The 20,881-nt window shown below is 46.6% G+C and overlaps 1 protein-coding gene across 1 annotated transcript in view; it reads left to right on the forward strand.

Moving 5' to 3' along the window:
* The window catches only part of KCNG3 (potassium voltage-gated channel modifier subfamily G member 3), a 111,686-nt gene that overhangs the window by 75,117 nt on the left and 15,688 nt on the right, over positions 1 to 20,881 (forward strand). Inside the window, exon 3 of the mRNA XM_063695918.1 lies at positions 11,564 to 11,625. Coding sequence (XP_063551988.1) covers positions 11,564 to 11,625 — 62 coding nt within the window. The remainder of the gene's footprint in view (positions 1 to 11,563; positions 11,626 to 20,881) is intronic.

The following is a 20,881-nucleotide window of genomic DNA, read 5'->3' on the forward strand; positions in this document are numbered from 1 at the left end:
GTCGGTTTTACCTCACCCTCATAAACATTGGCTTTTACCTCATTAAATTAGTTTCTGGTTTTACCACACCCTCATAAACTCTGGCTTTTACCTCATTAAATTATTTTCTTAATGCAACAGATTAACAATGGCTTCTCACTGTGTCTCTTGTAATAACATCTTGGTTACCAATGACTGTATGTTACAATCACTTTTAGTTACTAACCAACCAGATTAAAAAAACACATATTGGATTGGTAGTTTAAAGAGGAAACAGAAAACAAACTTGTTAAAGCATTTGACCATTGTGTGGGGCTGACTGCTCTTGTGCTGTGGTCCTGGATAAAATGCTTCATCTCTCTGGGTCTGTTTCTTGACTAAGATAATTTGTTGATGTTTTCTCTGGGTTTTTTCCCCAATTCTAAGATTCTGAGGTATTTTGCTCTGTTCTCCATTTGCAACTCCTAGTGACTAGGAGGGTATGGGGCCCACAGCTGGCCCCAAATAAACACTGAGAAATTGACTGAAAACTTTGATATGATCAGAAAAACATATTAGGCCTTAGAGCAGGAAGATATTACCAACAGAACAATAAGAACTCTTGTTCATTAAGAAAAAATAAGTAAATTATAGATAATAAAAAAGAAGAAAACAAAAGTAATCTCTCATGCTATTTCCACGATCCTGCTCTGCTGTTTGACTCACTCCTGCTTATCCTTTAGGTCTTAGTTTAAATGTTCCTTTCTTGGGGACTTGTTGACTGAACCGTATAATAGATTAGGTTCATCTTCTCTCATCCTATTGATCTTTCTTTATTATTGTCACTTCTGAATTATAAATGCTTTACCAGAACAGCAGCCTTATATGTGTGATTAATTACTGTATCCCCAACACTTAGCACAGAGGCCAGCACATCATTGTTGCTCAGTAAATGTCGAATGAACACATAAATTCAAGTAATCATTTTTAACATTTTGGCATATTTCCTTTTGTACTTTTTCTCTGTGAATATGTCTGTATATCAAGATAAAACATCTCAAAAATGAGATCAGTTTATACTACTGTTTCATGATTTGTGTTCTACTCTCATTGAGTCATTTTTGTGTGGTAGCCTATCATTTTATGGTGATTCATTCTTACTCATAAAGCTGCCCTTTTTGTTTCTAACAACATACAGTTGAGCAATGGGTGGTCTGGGCTAAGGATACAACCTGGAACTTAGATTGAAGAAATTGGTCAATTCAATTTTTTTAAATGGTCAATATGTCTAAACTGATAGGTTGTTGGAGAGGTCAGAATGATTTGTCACTGAGAGTACTGGCCCTGTTGGTTTCTTTTTTCTTTTTTTGAGACAGAGTTTTGCTCTTGTTACCCAGGCTGGAGTGCAGTGGCATGATCTCGGCTCACTGCAACCTCCGCCTCCTGAGTTCAAGTGATTCTCCCTGCCTCAGCCTCCCAAGTAGCTGGGATTACAGGCATGTGCCACCACGCCCGGCTAATTTTGTATTTTTAGTAGAGATGGGGTTTCATCGTGTTGGTCAGGCTGGTCTGAAACTCCTGACTTCAGGTGATCCACCTGCCTCGGCCTCCCAAAGTGCTGGGATTACAGGCATGAGCCATCTCACCCGGCCCCCTGTTGGAATCTGAATCAAGTGCCAAGGAGGTTGAGGAAGGGCAATGATGACTAGCCTTTCTAGTGCACTTCCACTCATGTGATACTGCATAGTCTTTGCATTAATTCTGTAAGGTAGTTATTATTAACCCCCTCTTACAGATGAAGAAACTGTCTCAGAGTAGTTAAGTAACTTGTCCAAAAGCACACTAGCTCTTTGTAGCACAGCTGCAATTCAAACATAGATATTCTAACACTGAGTCCTCTTTTATTTTATTTTTAGAGGCGGAGTTTCGCTCTTTTCACTCTTGTCACCCAGACTGGAGTTCAATGGTGTGATCTCAGCTCACTGCAACCTCTGCTTCCCGGGTTCAAGCGATTCTCCTGCCTCAGCCTCCTGAGTAGTTGGGATTATAGGTGCCCGCCACCATGCCCGGCTAATTTTTGTATTTTTTTTTTTTCTTTTTTTTTTTTTTTCCATTTTTATTTATTTATTTATTTATTTTTATTTTTATTTTTTTTATTGATCATTCTTGGGTGTTTCTCGCAGAGGGGGATTTGGTAGGGTTACAGGACAATAGTGGAGGGAAGGTCAGCAGATAAGCAAGTGAACAAAGTTCTCTGGTTTCCCTAGGCAGAGGACCCTGCGGCCTTCCGCAGTGTTTGTGTCCCTGGGTACTTGAGATTAGGGAGTGGTGATGGCTCTTAACGAGCATGCTGCCTTCAAGCAACTGTTTAACAAAGCACATCTTGCACCGCCCTTAATCCATTCAACCCTGAGTGGATACAGCACATGTTTCAGAGAGCACAGGGTTGGGGGTAGGGTCACAGATCAACAGGATCCCAAGGCAGAAGAATTTTTTCTTAGTACAGAACAAAATGAAAAGTCTCCCATGTCTACCTCTTTCTACACAGACACGGCAACCATCCGATTTCTCAATCTTTTCCCCACCTTTCCCCCCTTTCCATTCCACAAAACCGCCATTGTCATCATGACCCGTCCTCAATGAGCTGTTGGGTACACCCCCAAGCCGGGGTGGTGGCCGGGCAGAGGGGCTCCTCACCTCCCAGTAGGGGCGGCCGGGCAGAGGTGCCCCTCACCTCCCGGACGGGGTGGCTGGCCGGGCAGGGGGCTGACCCCCCCCACCTCCCTCCTGGTCGGGGCGGCTGGCCGGGCAGAGGGGCTCCTCACTTCCCAGTAGGGGCGGCCGGGCAGAGGCGCCCCTCACCTCCCGGATGGGGCGGCTGGCCAGGCGGGGGGCTGAACCCTCACCTCCCTCCCGGACAGGGCGGCAGGCTGGGCAGTGGGCTGACCCCCCCCACCTCCCTCCCGGACGGGGCGGCTGGCCAGGCGGGGGGCTGACCCCCCACCTCCCTCCCGGACAGGGTGGCAGGCTGGGCGGTGGGCTGACCCCCCCACCTCCCTCCCGGACGGGGCGGCTGGCCGGGCTGAGGGGCTCCTCACTTCCCAGTAGGGGCGGCCGGGCAGAGGCGCCCCTCACCTCCCGGACGGGGCGGCTTGCTTGGCGGGGGGCTGACCCCCCCACCTCCCTCCCGGACGGGGCGGCTGGCCGGGCGGGGGGTGCTCCTCACTTCCCAGTAGGGGCGGCCGGGCAGAGGTGCCCCTCACCTCCCGGACGGGGCGGCTGGCCAGGCGGGGGGTTGACCCCCCCACCTCCCTCCCGGACAGAGCGGCTGGCCGGGCAGAGGCGCCCCTCACCTCTCGGACCGGGTGGCCAGCCAGGCGGGGGGCCGAACCCCCACCTCCCTCCTGGACAGGGCGGCAGGCTGGGCGGTGGGCTAACCCCCCCACCTCCCTTCCGGACGGGGCGGCTCGCCAGGCGGGGGGCTGGCTCCCCCACCTCCCTCCCGGACGGGGCGGCTGGCCGGGCGGGGGACTGACCCCCCCCCCCCACCTCCCTCCTGGACGGGTTGGCTGGCCCGGCGGGGGGCTGACCCCCCCACCTCCCTCCCGGACAGGGTGGCAGGCTGGGCGGTGGGCTGACCCCCCCACCTCCCTCCCGGACGGGGCGGCTGGCTGGGCTGAGGGGCTCCTCACTTCCCAGTAGGGGCGGCCGGGCAGAGGCGCCCCTCACCTCCCGGACGGGGCGGCTTGCTTGGCGGGGGGCTGACCCCCCCACCTCCCTCCCGGACGGGGCGGCTGGCCGGGCGGGGGGGGCTCCTCACTTCCCAGTAGGGGCGGCCGGGCAGAGGTGCCCCTCACCTCCCGGACGGGGCGGCTGGCCAGGCGGGGGGTTGACCCCCCCACCTCCCTTCCGGACGGGGTGGCTGGCCGGGCGGGGGGCTGACCCCCCCACCTCCCTTCCGGACGGGGCGGCTGGCCGGGCAGAGGGGCTCCTCACTTCTCAGTAGGGGCGGCCGGGCAGAGGCGCCCCTCACCTCTCGGACCGGGTGGCCGGCCAGGCGGGGGGCCGAACCCCCACCTCCCTCCTGGACAGGGCGGCAGGCTGGGCGGTGGGCTAACCCCCCCACCTCCCTTCCGGACGGGGCGGCTCGCCGGGCGGGGGGCTGGCCCCCCCACCTCCCTCCCGGACGGGGCGGCTGGCCGGGCGGGGGACTGACCCCCCCCACCTCCCTCCTGGACGGGTTGGCTGGCCGGGCGGGGGGCTGACCCCCCCACCTCCCTCCCGGACGGAGCGGCTGGCCGCGCAGAGGGGCTCCTCACTTCCCAGTAGGGGTGGCCGGGCAGAGGCGCCCCTCACCTCCCGGACAGGGTGGCTGGCCGGGCGGGGGGCTGATCCCTCCACCTCCCTCCCGGACGAGGTGGCTGCCGGGCGGAGACGCTCCTCACTTCCCAGACGGGGTGGCTGCTGGGCGGAGGGGCTCCTCACTTCTCGGGCGGGGTGGCTGCCGGGCGGAGGGGCTCCTCACTTCTCAGACGGGGCGGTTGCCAGGCAGCGGGTCTCCTCACTTCTCAGACGGGGCGGCCGGGCAGAGACGCTCCTCACATCCTGGACTGGGCGGCAGGGCAGAGGTGCTCCCCACATCTCAGACGATGGGCGGCCGGGCAGAGAGGCTCCTCACTTCCCAGATGTGATGGCGGCTGGGAAGAGGCGCTCCTTGTTTCCTAGATGGGATGGCGGCCGGGCAGAGACGCTCCTCACTTTCCAGACTGGGCAGCCAGGCAGAGGGGCTCCTCACATCCCGGACGATGGGCGGCCAGGCGGAGACGCTCCTCACTTCCCAGACGGGGCGGCAGCCGGGCAGAGGCTGCAATCTCGGCACTTTGGGAGGCCAAGGCAGGCGGCTGGGAGGTGGTTGTAGTGGGCCAAGATCACGCCACTGCACTCCAGCCTGGGCACCATTGAGCACTGAGTTAACCAGACTCTGTCTGCAATCCTGGCACCTCGGGAGGCCGAGGCTGGCTGATCACTCGCGGTTAGGAGCTGGAGACCAGCCCAGCCAACACAGCGAAACCGCGTCTCCACCAAAAAAATACGAAAACCAGTCAGGCGGGGCGGTGCGCGCCTGCAATCGCAGGCACTCGGCAGGCAGAGGCAGGAGAATCAGGCAGGGAGGTTGCAGTGAGCTGAGATGGCAGCAGTACCGTCCAGCTTCGGCTCGGCATCAGAGGGAGACCGTGGAAAGAGGGGAGAGGGGAGAGGGGAGAGGGGAGAGGGGAGAGGGGAGAGGGGAGAGGGGAGAGGGAGAGCAATTTTTGTATTTTTAGTGGAGGTGGGGTTTTCACCATGTTGGCCAGTCTGGCCTTGAGCTCCTGACCTCAGATGATCCGCCTGCCTCAGCCTCCCAAAGTGCTGGGATTACAGGCATGAGCCACCGTGCCCAGCTGGGTCCTCATTTTATGTAGATTACGCAGATAGTAGTGTGGAAATCTCTGGTTACAGACTGACCGGCAGTCTCTGCTCTCTTGCTAGTAGTGCTGGCCTTGAAATCAGTTCTGCGATTTAACCCTGATGCACATGACCTGTTGTCTCCTCATTGCTGCTGTTTGTTAGTCTTGGATAGTTATTTTATTCTGTTGAAGTTATGTCTACAGAGCCAGAACATGAAATAAGTAGATGATCTTACTTTTAATCAGAAGGCTGAAAGTTCAAGCTGTATTGAGTAGCTGAGTGCTAAGGTTGGGCTTTCCAGCTCTGGTTTAGCAAACCTTTGATTCAGTTTCCACTTCCTTAAGTCCAGCCTTTTGCAAGGATATTAAGAAATACCATGTGAGGGCCGGGCGTGGTGGATTACAGGTGGGATATGCCTGTAATCCCAGCACTTTGGGAGGCCGAGGCGGGGAGATCACCTGGGGTCAGGAGTTCGAGACCAGCCTGACCAACATGGCGAAACCCCATCTCTTTAACTACAGATACAAAAAATTGGCCGGGCATGGTGGCAGGTGCCTGTAATCCCAGCTACTCGGGAGGCTGAGGCAGGAGAATCGCTTGAACCCAGGAGGCAGAGGTTGCAGTGAGCCAAGATTGCACCACTGCACTCCAGCCTGGGTGCCACAGAGTGAGACTCTATCTCAAAAAAAAAAAAAAAAAAAAAAAAAGAGAGAAATACCATCTGAGCTTTATTGTGACCACCTGGGAAATAGCAGCACATGCGAATTTACACAGGCCTGTCAGGAACATTACACGGTCTGAACAGCTAAAACACACAGTAGCATTTTTCAGTTAAAAACCAAGAGCAGTTACTCAAGGGTAGCATTTTACTACTGAAATGAGGCTGAATTTGAGTACATTCTTAATCATATTTAGACTCAGAGAATGCACTGCTGGGATAAGCTTTAGCTTTGTTCAAAAAGGACTGTTATTACTAATAATCATTAATCACTATGAGCCATAAAATCTGATACAGAAGACTAAGGTAATTAAAGGAAGAAAAAAGTGAATATTATGTGCAAGATTCTCGTTTGGTCATATACAGCTTCCTGTGGTGTGATTTTAATTTTTAATAACTACTGTTCATTTATGGTGATTCTGTGGCTGGCTGGCTACCAGAGGTGGAGCCTCCCTAGGTTTTTCCTAATAATTTTAAAAATCACATTTGTGTGCACACTTCAAAATAGTTAAGATGGTAAAATTTATGATACATGTTTTTAACCACAAAAAACCCTAAACCCACACATTTGCAATGATTCATTATCTCTCTTGAGCATCTCTCTTCTGATCAAAAAGAAGCATTTATTTTAAAAACTCTTCACTAGTTTTAAAAATTACATAGAAATTGTTGCAACAAATTTAAATAATAAAGAAATATACAAAATGAAGAGTAAAAATTTTCCTCATTCCAGATTGAACTCAACAGGCACCCACTGGTTGTGGTTTATTTGCAGTATTTTTTCTCTAATAGTATGTTTTTGGGTACTTCTAGATCAAGAAAGCACAGTGACAGTAGCTGAAATGTGGAAAACAACCCAGCTGTCCATAAACAGATGAATGGATAAACAAAATGTGGTCTACATATGCAATGGAATATTAACCTTAAAATGGAATGAAATTCTGCATGCTACAACATGGGTGAACCTTGAAAACATAGTAATATGTGAAATAAGACATGTAAAAGGACAAACATTGTATGATTCCACTTATGAGGAGTTATTATGTAATGGCTATGGAGTTTCTGTTTGGAATAATTAAAGAGTTATGGAAATAGATAGTGGTGATGGTTAAACAACATTGTGAATATACTTAATGCCACTTAATTGTTCACTTAAAAACAGTTAAAATGGTGATTTTGTGTCAGTATATATATATATATATATATATTTACTTATTTATTTATTTTTATTTTTTGAGATGGAGTCTCACTCTGTCACCCAGGCTGGAGTGCAGTGGCGCGATCTCAGCTCACTGCAACCCGCACCTCCTGGATTCAAGCAATTTTCCTGCCTCAGCCTCCCAAGTAGCTGGGACTACAGGCGCACGCCACCAAGCCCGGTTAATTTTTGAATTTTTTAGCAGAGACAGGGTTTCACCATGCTGGCCGGGCTGGTCTCAAACTCCTGACCTCATGATCTGCCTGCCATGGCCTCCCAAAGTGCTAGGATTACAGGTTTGAGCCACCACGCCTGACTTTGTGTCAGTATATTTTACTACACAAAATAAGAAAAACAATGAGCACGTAATTTTCTATACTATTCTGTAAACACAAATGGTGGCTCACGCCTGTAGTCCCAGCACTTTAGGAGGCTGAGATCGGCAGATCACTTGAGCCCAGGATTTCAAGACCAGCCTGGGCAACATAGTGAAACCCCTGTCTCTAGAAAAAATACAAAAATTAGCCAAGTGTGTTAGTGCGTGCCTGTGGTGCCAGCAACTTGGGAGGCTGAGGCAGGAGGATCACTTGAGCCTGGGAGGTCAAGGCCCCAGTAAGCCATAATCGTGCAGCTGCACTCCAGCCCAGGTGACAGAATGAGACCCTGTCTCCAAATCTTCCTCCCACCACACACCTACAAATGATAAATACTATGATAAAAATGCAAATATTTTTTAAATGCAAAAAAAAAATTTTTTTTATTTTTTGAGATGGAGTCTTGCTCTGTCACCCAGGCCGGAGAGCAGTGGTGCAACCTCAGCTCACTGCAACCTCCACTGCCCAGGTTCAAGCGATTCTCTTGCCTCAGCCTCCCAGGCAGCTGGGATTACAGGCACCCACCACCACACCCGGTTAATTTTTGTATGTTTAGTAGAGATGGGGTTTCACCATGTTGGCCAGGCTGGTCTCCAACTCCTGACCACAAGTGATCCACCCACCTCAGCCTCCCAAAGTGCTGGGATTACAGGCATGAGCCACCGTGCCAGGATGAATTTATGTTTTTATGTAATTAATATATTTGTGGGGTATGACATGATGTTTTGATTCATGTATGCATTGTATAGTGATCAAATCAGAGCAGTTAACATATCTGTCACCTTAAACATCTATCATTTCTTTTTTCTTTTTTTTTTTTTTGAGACAGGGCACTCACTCTGTCACCCAGGCTGGAGTGCAGTGGCGCAATCTCGGCTCGCTGCAACCTCTGTCTACTGGGTTCAAGCAATTCTCCCACTTTGGCCTCCTGAGTAGCTGGGATTACAGGCATGAGCCAATGCACCCAGCTAATTTTTTTGTATTTTTAGTAGAGATGGTGACCAGGCTGGTTTTGAACTCCTGGCCTCAAGTGATCCACCTGCCTCGGCCTCCCAAAGTGCTGGGATTACAGGCGTGAGCCACCATGCCCAGCCTAAATGTCTATTATTTCTCTGTGATGTGCACATTCAAAACCTGGTTATTTTGTCTTTGCCATTGTGTTTTTCATGATCTTTAGGTTGTGTTTTGTTTGTTTTAGACCGCATCTTGTTGTGTTGCTCAGGCTGACCTTGAACTTCTGGGCACAAGCAGTCTTCCTGCCCAGCCTCCCAAGTAGCTGGAACTACAGGCATGCACCACTGTACCTAGTTTCTAGTTATTTTGAAATATACAATATATTATTGTTAACTCTAGTCATCTTGGTATGCAGTAGAACACCAGAACATATTTCTCCTATCTGTAGCTTTATACTCATTTATTAACCTCTCACTATTCCTCCTGCCTTCCTTTGTCTCCATGCTGGAGGGCAGTGGCATGATCTCAGCTCACTGCAACCTTCACCTCCCAGGTTCTAGTGACTCTCGTGCCTCAGCCTCCCAATCCCAGCTGATCCCAATCAGCTGGGATTACAGATGCACGCCACCACACCCAGCTAATTTTTGTACTTTTAGTGGAGATGGAGTTTCACCATGTTGGCCAGCCTAGCCTCGAACTCCTGACCTCAAACGATCCACCCACATCGGCCTCCCAGAGTACTCAGATTACAGCCATGAGCCACTACGCCCGGCCTCTACTCTCTACTTCTGTGAGGATAGTGTTATAGATTCCACATATGAGTAAGATCATGCAATATTTGCCTTTCCATGCCTGGCTTATTTCACGTAACATAATGTCTTTCATGTTTATCCATGTTGCTGCAAATTTTTTATGGCCAAGTAGGGTTTTTTTTTTTTTTGAGACAGAGTCTACTCTGTCACCCAGGCTGGAGTGCCTAAATCGTATTTTTATATAGATGGCTTAAAGTTAATGTCAGACTTTGGACTAAGTTATGCAGTAGTAGCTAACAACTTACAAGTCTTAATGCCTTACAACTACAAAAGTCTATTTCTTGTTCATGTTACATGTCTTTTACAGGTTGGCCACAACTCTGTGCCACATCCTCTTCATTTTAGAATCCAGGATGAAGGATATGCCCTTATCTGGTATGTTGCCATTCTGTGTCAGAGGAAAAAATCATGGAAGCATGAGACTTTTAAAGCTAGTCATATAACCTAGCCTGACCTTATTGGAATGAGAAAATACAGTCCTCCTATAGGAAGGGGCAGTGATTATTTGGGAGCAATAATACAGTTACTATAGGGTTATAACCAGAAATAACACACTTGTCTTGGCCATGGAGGAAGGGAAACATCTATACATATGAGACCTCACTATAAGGTAGTGCATGATCTGGAATCATGCTATCTGAATGGGGCAACACCTCTGAGCCCTAATGTGGGGCCCAGCTCAGATCCCTGTACCTGCTTAGGATGGAACGCAGCACCACAGAAATCACTTAATAAGAAAGGGCACAAGGAAAAAACTCCCAAGATAAGCTCTCAAACATGAATTACAAAGTGTTTGAGGAGGTTCAGCCCTATCAAGGAAAATCTACAAATCCAACAAATAGGAGAATTTATATCAAGAAATATAAACAATAGGCCCATCCAAAAGACATTAAAATAAAAAGTATGCTTAAAATGCTTAAAGATATAACAGATGAACTGGTATCAGTGAAGTAAGATCAGGAGGCAGTGAAACAAGAACAGGTAGATGTGAAAAAGATAGTCATTGAAATTTAAAACTTCTAGGCTGGACATATTCGAAGACAGAATTTGTAAATTGGAAGATGGAACTGAAGACAACTCTTAGAGTATGGAACAAAAAGGTAATCAGTTGATGTCATGGAGGATAGACTGAGATATTTTAGCCTACACAAATAAGGGTTTCCTAGAAGGAAATAATAGAGTGAAGACAGCAATATTTGAAGATAGAATAGCTAAGAATTTTTCAGCATTTAAAAAGGGCACAGATTGTCAGGTTGAAATCACTAAATGCTGAGACAGATTGCACAAATATAAAAAAGAAAAAGAAAAGAAAGTACATTTAGAAGATTGCAGTGAAATGACAAAATATTGGAAATAAAGAGAATCCTCTTAAAAGCTACCAGGAGGTAAGGACAGATTATCTACAAAGGAATGACAATCAGAATAACAGTATGCTTATTTTTAGCACAAATCATTGCCAAAAAAACAATGAAATAACAACTTCAGAATACTGAGGGAAAATAATTTGAACTTTGAATTTCATACCCAGCTAAACTGTCAGTAGAGTGTGCATAATAGAGATATTTTAACACACACAAGGACCAAAAGAACGTACTACCAACAGACCTTCACTGAAAGGACAACTAAAAACTGCTTCGGCTAGAAGAAAAATGAATCCAAAAGGAAAGAGCATGATGCCACAAGAAAAGGTGAAAAAGAGAAATTGGTAAAACATGTTGACAAACTTTAAATAAAATAATAATTATAATAACAACAACAAAAGTTTTTGTGTGTGTATTTAAAGGCAAGCTGATAATTACATTCTAGGCCAAAAACGAGATATTTCAGAAGAAAGCTAAAGAATGTTAAGATCACTCTTTTGTTCAGAACACTTGAAATACTGGTTAGCTTTAGACTTTGCTGGAAAAATACTGATATGGTTTGGCTGTGTCCCCCGCCAACTCTCATCTTGAATTATAGTTCCCATAATCCCCATGTGTCATGAGAGGGACCCAGTGGGAGGTAATTTAATCATGGGGATGGTTACCCTCATGCTGTTTTTGCAATAGTGAGTTCTCACGAGATCTGATGGTTTTATAAGGGGCTTTCCCCACTTTTGCAGGGCACTTCTCCTTGCTGCTGCCATGTGAAGAAGGACATGTTTGCTTCCCCTTCTGCATGATTGTAAGTTTCCTGAGGCCTCCCTCCTGTGGAACTGTGAGTCAATTAAGCCTCTTTCCTTTCTAAATCACCCAGTCTTGGGTAGTTCTTTATAGCAGTATGAGAACAGACTAATAAAAATACAAAATCAAAGGTTTAAAATGTAAGTGATATGACTAGAAGACTAGAAATAGAATATATAACTTCTTAATCATTAGAAGAAGAAAAATGGAATAAAGAAAATTTTATCAGTCTGGTAGAATGCAAGAAAGAAAAATGCGATAAAAAAGAACAGTAAATAGAAAAAAACAAGATGGCCAATCTATATCCAAGTATGTGATCACTATTAGTATATTGCTATTAAATTCCTCTATTAAAAGCAGAGACTCTGATTGGATTTTAAAAATACTATTTATGAGGGACACTCCTTGGCTATAATCTCAGCTACTCAGGAGGCTGAGGAGGGAGGATTGCTTGAGCCCAGTAGTTTGAGACCAGCCTGGGCAATGTAGTGAGACCCTGTCTCTAAAAATTAAAATAGAAATAAATTACCCAGGCATGGTGGCACACACCTGTAGTCTTAGCTATTTGGGAGGTTAAGGTGGGAGCCCAGGAGTTAAAGGCCACTGTAAACTATGCAGGAGTTGAGCCCTGGGGATAAAAGCTGCAGTGAACTATGATTGCACCACTGCACTCCAGCCTGGGTGCATTCTAGCCTGCCTGCACTCTAGCATGGGTGACAGAGTGAGACTTCATCTCTAAAATAAATAAAAATAAATAAAAAAGAAACATTTCTAAAAAATGTGACGTAGTAATTAAAAATAAAGGAATGGAAAAAGGTATTTCAGATGCCAGCAGGGAAGAAAACTGAGTAGCTGGGGGTGAGGTGTGGGAAGAAAACATCACTGAATACCCTTTTAAATTTTGAACCATGTGAATGTATTTCTTTCTCAACAAACAAAATTCTCAATTACTAGTATAAAGAAAGTTGGTGTAACAATATAGTATAATATAAATGATAAAATAATGTTATCAGGCCAAATAACATTTAAGCAGAAATATGCACAAAGGTTATTTTATCTCACAGAAAGAAACAGTCTACCAAGAAATAAGAATCATGCATTTCTTTACATCCAATAAAAGCATTAAAATATATAAAACAAACCTAATAGAATTTGACAAATTACAATCACAATGGGAGATTTTAACACACTATCTAAAAAATCGACGTCTGTTTTTACACATACAAACATAAGGTATAATGACAGAAGGTGACCCTAGTACTATAATAGTCACACTAAAGAACCTTGAATCAGTTTAGGAAACCAAAGTCACTCCAAGAATTTCAAGTACAAAAGAAGATGGGGAATTAGCTGCTTCCAATATCATTAGGCCTGGAATTAATTTAAGCCTTCACATATATAATTTTGAAAAATTGCTTGTAACAGTTTCTGGCAGCTAGTATGTATTAAATGAGTGTTAGATAAAATTTTAGAAGATACATAAAGTTGAGGACTGTCGTGGGATTAATGATTTCAAAGTCATATCATCATAGCTGTAATTCAGATGTCAGGAAGCTGTCACTGCTGCTGCCACCACAATCTTCTCATGTCCACAAAGGTAGTGACTAGACACTGGAATATTGAGTCCAGGGGTAGTCAGTTCAACCTGGCTTGCCAGCCACCACAGCAGGAGGACAAGGGGCTCCACGTCTTTTCCATCTTCCTGCTCTTGTGTGTATGTATTTGATTCATCAAAGCTAAATCATATCCAGAATTTGCTGTCACATAGTCTTGGAAATGTGATTTATTTATTTAGCCTTTCAGCCCTTGTATTTCAGTAGGAAACAGAGAAGTAGATGAGAATGAAGGTCAAGTACCAATTGATGGTAGCAAGTACAAATAACTAGGAATCAGTTTAATGAAAAATGTATGAGACCTGGTTGGGTGCAGTAGCTCATGCCTGTAATTCCAGCACTTTGGGAGACCGAGGCAGGCAGATCACTTGATGCCAGGAGTTCGAGACCAGCCTAGCCAACATGGCAAAACCCTATCTCTACTAAATATACAAAAATTAGCTGGGAGTGGTGGTGCACACCTGTAATCCCAGCTACTAGGGAGGCTGAGGCATGAGAATTGCCTGAACCCAAGCGGTGGAGGTTGCAGTGAGCTGAGATCACGCTACTGCACTCCAGCCTGGGTGACAGAGTAAGGCTCTCTTTCTCAAACAAAAAAAAAATAAGACCTGTATGAAGAAAACTTTAAAAATAGCACTGAGGGACACTAAAGGAGACCTGAACAAATGGAAAAACTTTGCGTGTGCTTGGATCAGAAGACTAAGCCTCATAAAGACTTCAGTTCTCTAACTTAATTTATAAATGTAATGTAGGAGCAATAAAAATGCTGACACTTGTTTAGAACTAGATATGCTGATTCTAATATTCCTATGGAAAAATAAACAAGAATGGCAAGAATAAAATTGAAAAAAGTAAATCAATGAAGGGGAACTGGACCTACCAGATCTTAAAACACTCAGCCCTCAAAAATGAAAACAGTTGAGCATTGATGAATGAATAGACATATCAATAAAACAGAACAGAAAATCAAAAAGATTAAAATGCATGAGAAAATATCTATATATGTTAAGAGAACTATCTCAAATCAGTGAATAAAAGATAGACTACTCAATAAATTGTATTGAAACAGTCAGAAAGTTATCTGGAAAAAGAAATTGGCTCCCGCAAAGCATGCACCAGAAAAACTCCCAGTGGTTAAAGGTTAAAGATAAATGTACAACATAAAACCATAAAAGTACTAGAAGGAAACATAGGAGAATTCCTTCTTAACTGTGGCGTAAAGAAGTAGTCTTTCCAACCTTGACTGTACAGTTCTGCATTGCAGAAATAAAGAAAGAAGCAAAGTCAAAAGACAAATGAAAAGCTTAGGAAAAAGAAAAACAACTTGGAACTACATCCTAAAGGACCAGGCCCCCTAATTTATATAAAAGCTTAAAAAAATTTTTTTTAAAAACTAAAAGAGCTTATGATCAATAATCAATAAAACAAGAATCAACAACCAAATAGGAAAATGAGCTAAGCATATGAACAGTTTTACATAGAAAATATAAAGTCCCTTACTTGCATGAAAATATACTCAACATCTTTCAGAATAAGAGAAAAGCGATTTCAGTCTAGACTAAGGTGCCATTTTTCACCTATCAAGTTGTCAAAAATTCAAAAGTTTAATAATATACTCCATAGGTAAAGCTTTGGGGAAAACAGTGGATGGGATTATAAATTGTTTCAACCTCTCTAGAATTCAATTTGACAATTTTTGTCAGAATTGCAAATGCATGTATCCCTTGATCAAGCAGTACCACTTCTGATAATTTATACCACAGATATACCCACACATGTATGAACTGACATACATATAAGGTTATTCATTGTGCATTGTATATAATAGAAAAGATTGTAAATAATCCGATTGCCCCCAAAATATGACCAAGTGAATAACATCTGAGACATCCAACAATGGAATACTAGGTAACCACAATAAAGAATTAGGAAGCTCTTATCCACCTATGGCAAGATCTCCAGGAATTATTATTGAATGGAGAAAGCTAGGTACACATCAGTATATATAGTATGCCACCTTTTGTGTGGGAAGGGGGTGGGAAAATAAATATAGATTCATATTTGATTATGAAACCCAAAAGTTCTAAGTGGGGCCCAAAAATTGAGTGATGTAAATTATGTGATCACATTACTGTAAGCTTCGTGAAATGACTGCAATGAGTGTAGTAGGCAGCTGGCTGGCTAGGAGACCTGGAGGTCCAAAAGTCAATTGTCAATCACATTATAGCCAAATAAGTAGTATTGGGGGAGAATAGAGGTTACCTGGGAGTGGGATGCATTGGGTTTAAGGAGACAGGGTGGGAGCGCAAGCTTTTTCACTGTATAATTTAAAAAAAAATTTTTTTTTTTTTTGAGACAGGCACTCTGTCACCCAGGCTGAAGTGCAGTGGCACAATCATGGCTCACTGCAAACTCTGCCTCCTGGACTCAAACAATCCTTCCACCTCAGCCTCCCAAGTAGCTGGGACTACAGGTGCACACCACCATGCCTGGCTAATTTTTGTACCTTTTTGTAGAGACAGGTTTCACCGTGTTGCCTGTGCTGGTCTCAAACTCCTGAGCTCAAGCAATCCTCATGCCTCAGCCTCCCAAAGTGCCGGGAATACAGGTGTAAGCCAACTCGCCCAGCCTTAAAAAAATGCCTTGAATGGATTATCTATTAAAAATATTTGAAAAACAATTTTTAATTAAAAGATCACCAGGCATGGTGGCTCATGCCTGTATTTCCAGCAAAGAGGGAAGCTGATTTGGGTGGCAGCAATTATAGGATATTTGGGGTGTCGTTTTTCTGGCAGGAAACCTCTGTGGCCGGTGGTACCTTTCCCCAAGTTTTGCTCGGGCCCGCTGGAGTCATTTCACTCACTTGGCCTGGCAGGCTGCATTTGGTTCATGCTGCCAGCCTGTATCCCACACCACCAAGGGCAAGTCAGACATGGAATGGCAAGGGGTGTGTGAGTGAGTGTGGGGTCTGGCCACTGCACACAGTCAGACATGCTGGCTGCTGCAGTGGGGTGGGCAGCTCCAGGTGCCAGCACAGGCACTGGCTGTCTGTGAGGCTGCGGCCGGACCAGGTACCACCACAAGCAGCTTCCATGGCTTGCATCGGGGAACAAGCATTCAGAAGCTTGGAGACACCAGGAACAGCAGGGCCCCAAAGAGGGAGTCACAGCCCTGCCTCAGGGAGCTCCCAGGTTTGGGCTCCGCAAAGGACTGCAGCTCTTCTCTCCTTCTCTTCACCAGCAACGTGGTGAACAAGGGGCATGTTTCAGCCCTGTTTGTGTTACAGCTCTTTTAGCCTCATCATTCCGTGGTCCCGAGTTCTTGTCTTGCAACCAGGAAGAATAAGGTATGCAGACAAGCGGAGGGTGAGCAGGAGGGTGAGCAAGATGAAGAGGAGCTTTATTGAGCACTAGAACAGCTCAGTCTACCACAGGGGGCAGCTCCTTTCTGCAGCCAGGGTGTCCCAACAAGTGTTCAGCTCCTAGCAAAGAGGAGACCCAGGAGTGGGACTCTCCTCTTTGCAGGTAGGTTGTCCCAAAATCTCTGCAGCTCTCAGCAGAGAGGAGGCCCTGGAGTGGGTAGCTCCTCTCTGCAGCTGGTCATCCTGAGGTCTGCCCAGCTCTAGCTGAACCTGGGCTTTTATGGGCCTCTGAGGGGAGGAAGTGCACACCAATTGCTCCATTAGCGGCCATGAGCGGGCCCAGAAAAGGCACCACAAGTTCCCATTCTGGTCTGCGGGACAGGCAGCCCAGCCCCTAGCCTTCAGGCCCTATGTGGCCTGAAGGTGGGGCCTCACTGGGGACTCACCCTCTTCCGCCCAGGAGCCTGTCTTGCCTCCCGCTGCTGTTCATGGCGCCCAGGCTGTTCCTGCCAAGGGGCTTCTGCAAGCCAGTGCTGAGCTGCCCTCAGCCCCCACTTGGCTTCCCACCCATGCTCATAGGCACCCAAAGTCCAGAGGGGGCCAAGGTGGCAGGGGGCTGGCATGTCAGCACTGCCCTGAGCGTGTGCACACCTGGCTGTCTTCACCCCAGCTTTGTTCTCAGATCGGCGTGGGCACCAACAGCAGGGAGAAGTCAGGCAGTGGGAGCAGGCATTTCCGAGCCTGCAAGGTCAGGTGGGGCTTTCTGGGCCCCCAAGAGTGTAGGGATGCCTTGGTCCACAGCCACGGTTTGGGTGGCTGCAGCTGCCCCAGAGTTGGCGGGGATGGGGTTCCTGCCTGCTGCATGGAGGCCCGGGTCTGAAGCTGCACCAGGGAGCGCAGGGCTCCTGCTTGCTCTTGGCACTTGCAAGAGCACAGGGAGGCCTGGATCTGAAGCTGCACCAGGGAGGGCAGGGCTCCTGCTTGCTCTTGGCACCTCCAAGAGCACAGGGAGGCCCGGGTCTGCAGCTGCCCCCCAAGCGGGGCTCCCTGGAGGAGCAGGAGGCCTGGGTCCACAGCCATGACTTGGATGGCTGTGGCTGCACCTGGGGAGCTCCCACCCCACCAATTCAGAAGAGGTGGGGCTCCCACTTGTTGGCTCCACAGGGTGTGCAGCCCTGGCCGCCCCTCCTACTGCAGCCAGTGTGATGGCAGCAGTTGCTCCAGACAGGCTGCTGTTGCCATCACCAAGGTGGGAGGAACATTTGAGTCCAAGAGTTCGAGACCAGCCTGGGCAAAATGGTAAAGCTCCCGCCTCTAAATATATTAGCTGGGTGTGGTGGCGCACGCCTGTAGTTCAAGTTACTCAGGAGGCTGAGGTGGGAGGATTGCTTGAGCTCAAGAGGTTGAAGCTGCTGTGAGCCATGAGCACCACTGCACTCCAGCCTGGGCGACGGAGCAAGACTCCGTCTCAAAAAAAAAAAAAAAAAAGATCAAGCGGATAAAAACAATGATATTAATGACTTGAAAAGACAACTGACAAATGTATTCTGGTAGATTTGTATAGAAGCATGTACCCAACAAATAGAGAATATGAATTCTTATCAAGCATGATGTGAAGTGTTTTGTGTTTTTTTTTTTTTAACAGTGGACCACTCTCTGATGCAAGTTAGATAATTTTTTTTTAAAAAGCGTTGGCTACAAATATTAAAGAAATTTTATCATATAGAATGTTTCTTATCACAGTGCCGTAAAATTAGGAACCAACAATAAAATGAAAGCCCAGAAATCACACTATATTTGTAAACCAAAAGCCTCCTTTTTTTTTTTTTTTTTTTTTTGAGAAGGAGTCTCACCCTGCCACCCAGGCTGGAGTGCAGTGGTGCGATCTCAGCTCACTGCCACCTCTGCCTCATGGGTTCAAGCAATTCTCCTGCCTCAGCCCCCCAAGTATCTGGGATTACAGGCATGTGCCACTACACCTGGCTTATTTTTTTTAATTTTTAGTAGAGACGGGGTTTCACCATATTGGTCAGGCTGGTCTCGAACTCCTGACCTTGTGATCCACCCGCCTCAGCCTCCCAAAGTGCTGGGATTACAGGCGTGAGCCACCGTGCCCAGCCTGCCTCACTTCTTAATAATGCATTAGGCCTGGTGCGGTGGCTTACGCCTGTAATCCCAGCACTTTGGGAGGCTGAGGTGGGTGGATCACCTGAGGTCAGGAGTTCAAGACCAGCCTGACCAATATGGAAAAACCTCGTCTCTACTAAAAATACGAAATTAGCCAGGTGTGGTGGCACATGCCTGTAATTCTAGCTACTCCAGAGGCTGAGGCAGGAGAATTGCTTGAACCCAGGAGGCAGAGGTTGCAGTGACCCAAGATGACTTTATTGCACTCCAGACTGGGCAACAAGAGTGAAACTCCATCTTAAAAAAAAAAAATTAATGTGTTAAAAAAGGACAGGGAAAGGTACCAAATATCTGGAACTGAATGACAATGAAATCCTGTAAAATACACTAGCAAAGTATCAAACATTGTGGGATGCAGATAAAGCAGTGTTGTTACTAGTAAACAACAATATTGAAAACATGTCATTTAGTGCTCAACTTAAGTCTAGAGAATGGGCTGGGCATGGTGGCTCACGCCTGTAATCCCAGCACTTTGGGAGCCTGAGGCAGGTGGATCACCTGAGGTCAGGAGTTCAAGACCAGCCTGGCCAACATGACGAAACCCTGTCTCTACTAAAAAATACAAAAATTAGGCCGGGTGCAGTGGCTCACACCTGTAATCTCAGCACTTCGGGAGGCCGAGGCAGGCAGATCACGAGGTCAGGAGATCGAGACCATCCTGGCTAACATGGTGAAACGCCGTCACTACTAAAAATAAAAAAATTAGCCGGGCTTGGTGACGGGCGCCTGTAGTCCCAGCTACTTGGGAGGCTGAGGCAGGAGGATGGCGTGAACCCGGGAGGCGGAGCTTGCAGTGAGCTGAGATTGCGCCACTGCACTCCAGCCTGGGCGACAGAGCGAGACTCTGTCTCAAATAGAGAAAAAAAAAAATTAGCCACATGTGGTGGCAGACGCCTGTAATCTTAGCTATTCAGGAGGCTGAGGCAGGAGAATAGATTGAAACTGGGAGGCAGAGGCTGCAGTGAGCTGAGATCACGCCACTGCATTCCAGCCTGGGAAACAGAGTGAGACGCCGTCTCAAAAAAAAAAAAAATGCTACAGAATGAACAAAAAGCTGAACCCAATGAATGCAGAAGGGATGAAAGAATAAAGATAAAACCACAAATTGATGAAACAGAAAACAAACACAAAGGAGAAATCAACAAAACCAAAAGCAATTCTTTTGAAAAGACAAAATAGACATCTGCCAAAAGTGAGAAAAAGAGAGGAAGAAAAGGTAAATAATATTAGGTCAAGAGAGTGCACATAACTGCGTGTATAGTAGAGATCTATAAAACGTGATTCCAGATGTATTAGATATAGTTGATTGGCACTGGATAGTTATTTCCATCTCCTTCGAGGGCATTTGCCTAACTACAGAGATTACAAAGCTGAAAACTGCATTTCAATTAGGTTTCTAGATGAGAATCAGATTTTGCTAGTTAGCTGCAGTTGTGTGAGATTTGGTTGGAAGAAGGGAAGCAATGGCCATAATCCTAAAACTTTGGACTGACTTTTTTTGCTGCCAAACTCAGAGTCCAGGATCCGGCTTTGAGGGTCTGGGGAGTTGTTTGTAGCAGCAGCAACAGCAGCTGGAATCAGCAGTGCCATATCTAGTTACACCTCTTAAGAGTCAGCGGTGGTTTTAACCATGGCTTTGTGACCCTGGATTGCAATCATTGCCTTGTATACTTGAACTCAGTTGTATACACTGAGTATACTCCCCCAATGGCAGCATCTGGTTCCCTACTTTCCATTGTGTTTTTGGTGAGATGGGGTCTTCCTCTGTTGCCCAGGCTGGAGTGCAGTGGCACAATCTCAGCTCACTGAAACCTCCGCCTCCCAGGCTGAAGCAGTCCTCCCACTTCAGCCTCCCAAGTAGCTAGGACTAAGGTGTGTGCCACCACGCCCGGCTAATTTTTGTATTTTTAGTAGAGATGGGGTTTTGCCATGTTGCCCAGGCTGGTCTCAAACCCTTGAGCTCACACAATCTGCCTGCCTCGGCCTCCCAAAGTGCTGGGATTACAGGTGTGAGCCATCGCGCCTGGCTCCACTTTACTAATGGTGCCATACTTGGCAGCTCTTCTCGACAGCTCTAGACTGTTCTGGGAGTCATT

This window comes from Gorilla gorilla, chromosome 12 (assembly GCF_029281585.2).
Source record: "Gorilla gorilla gorilla isolate KB3781 chromosome 12, NHGRI_mGorGor1-v2.1_pri, whole genome shotgun sequence".
NCBI classification, from domain to species: Eukaryota; Metazoa; Chordata; class Mammalia; order Primates; family Hominidae; genus Gorilla; species Gorilla gorilla.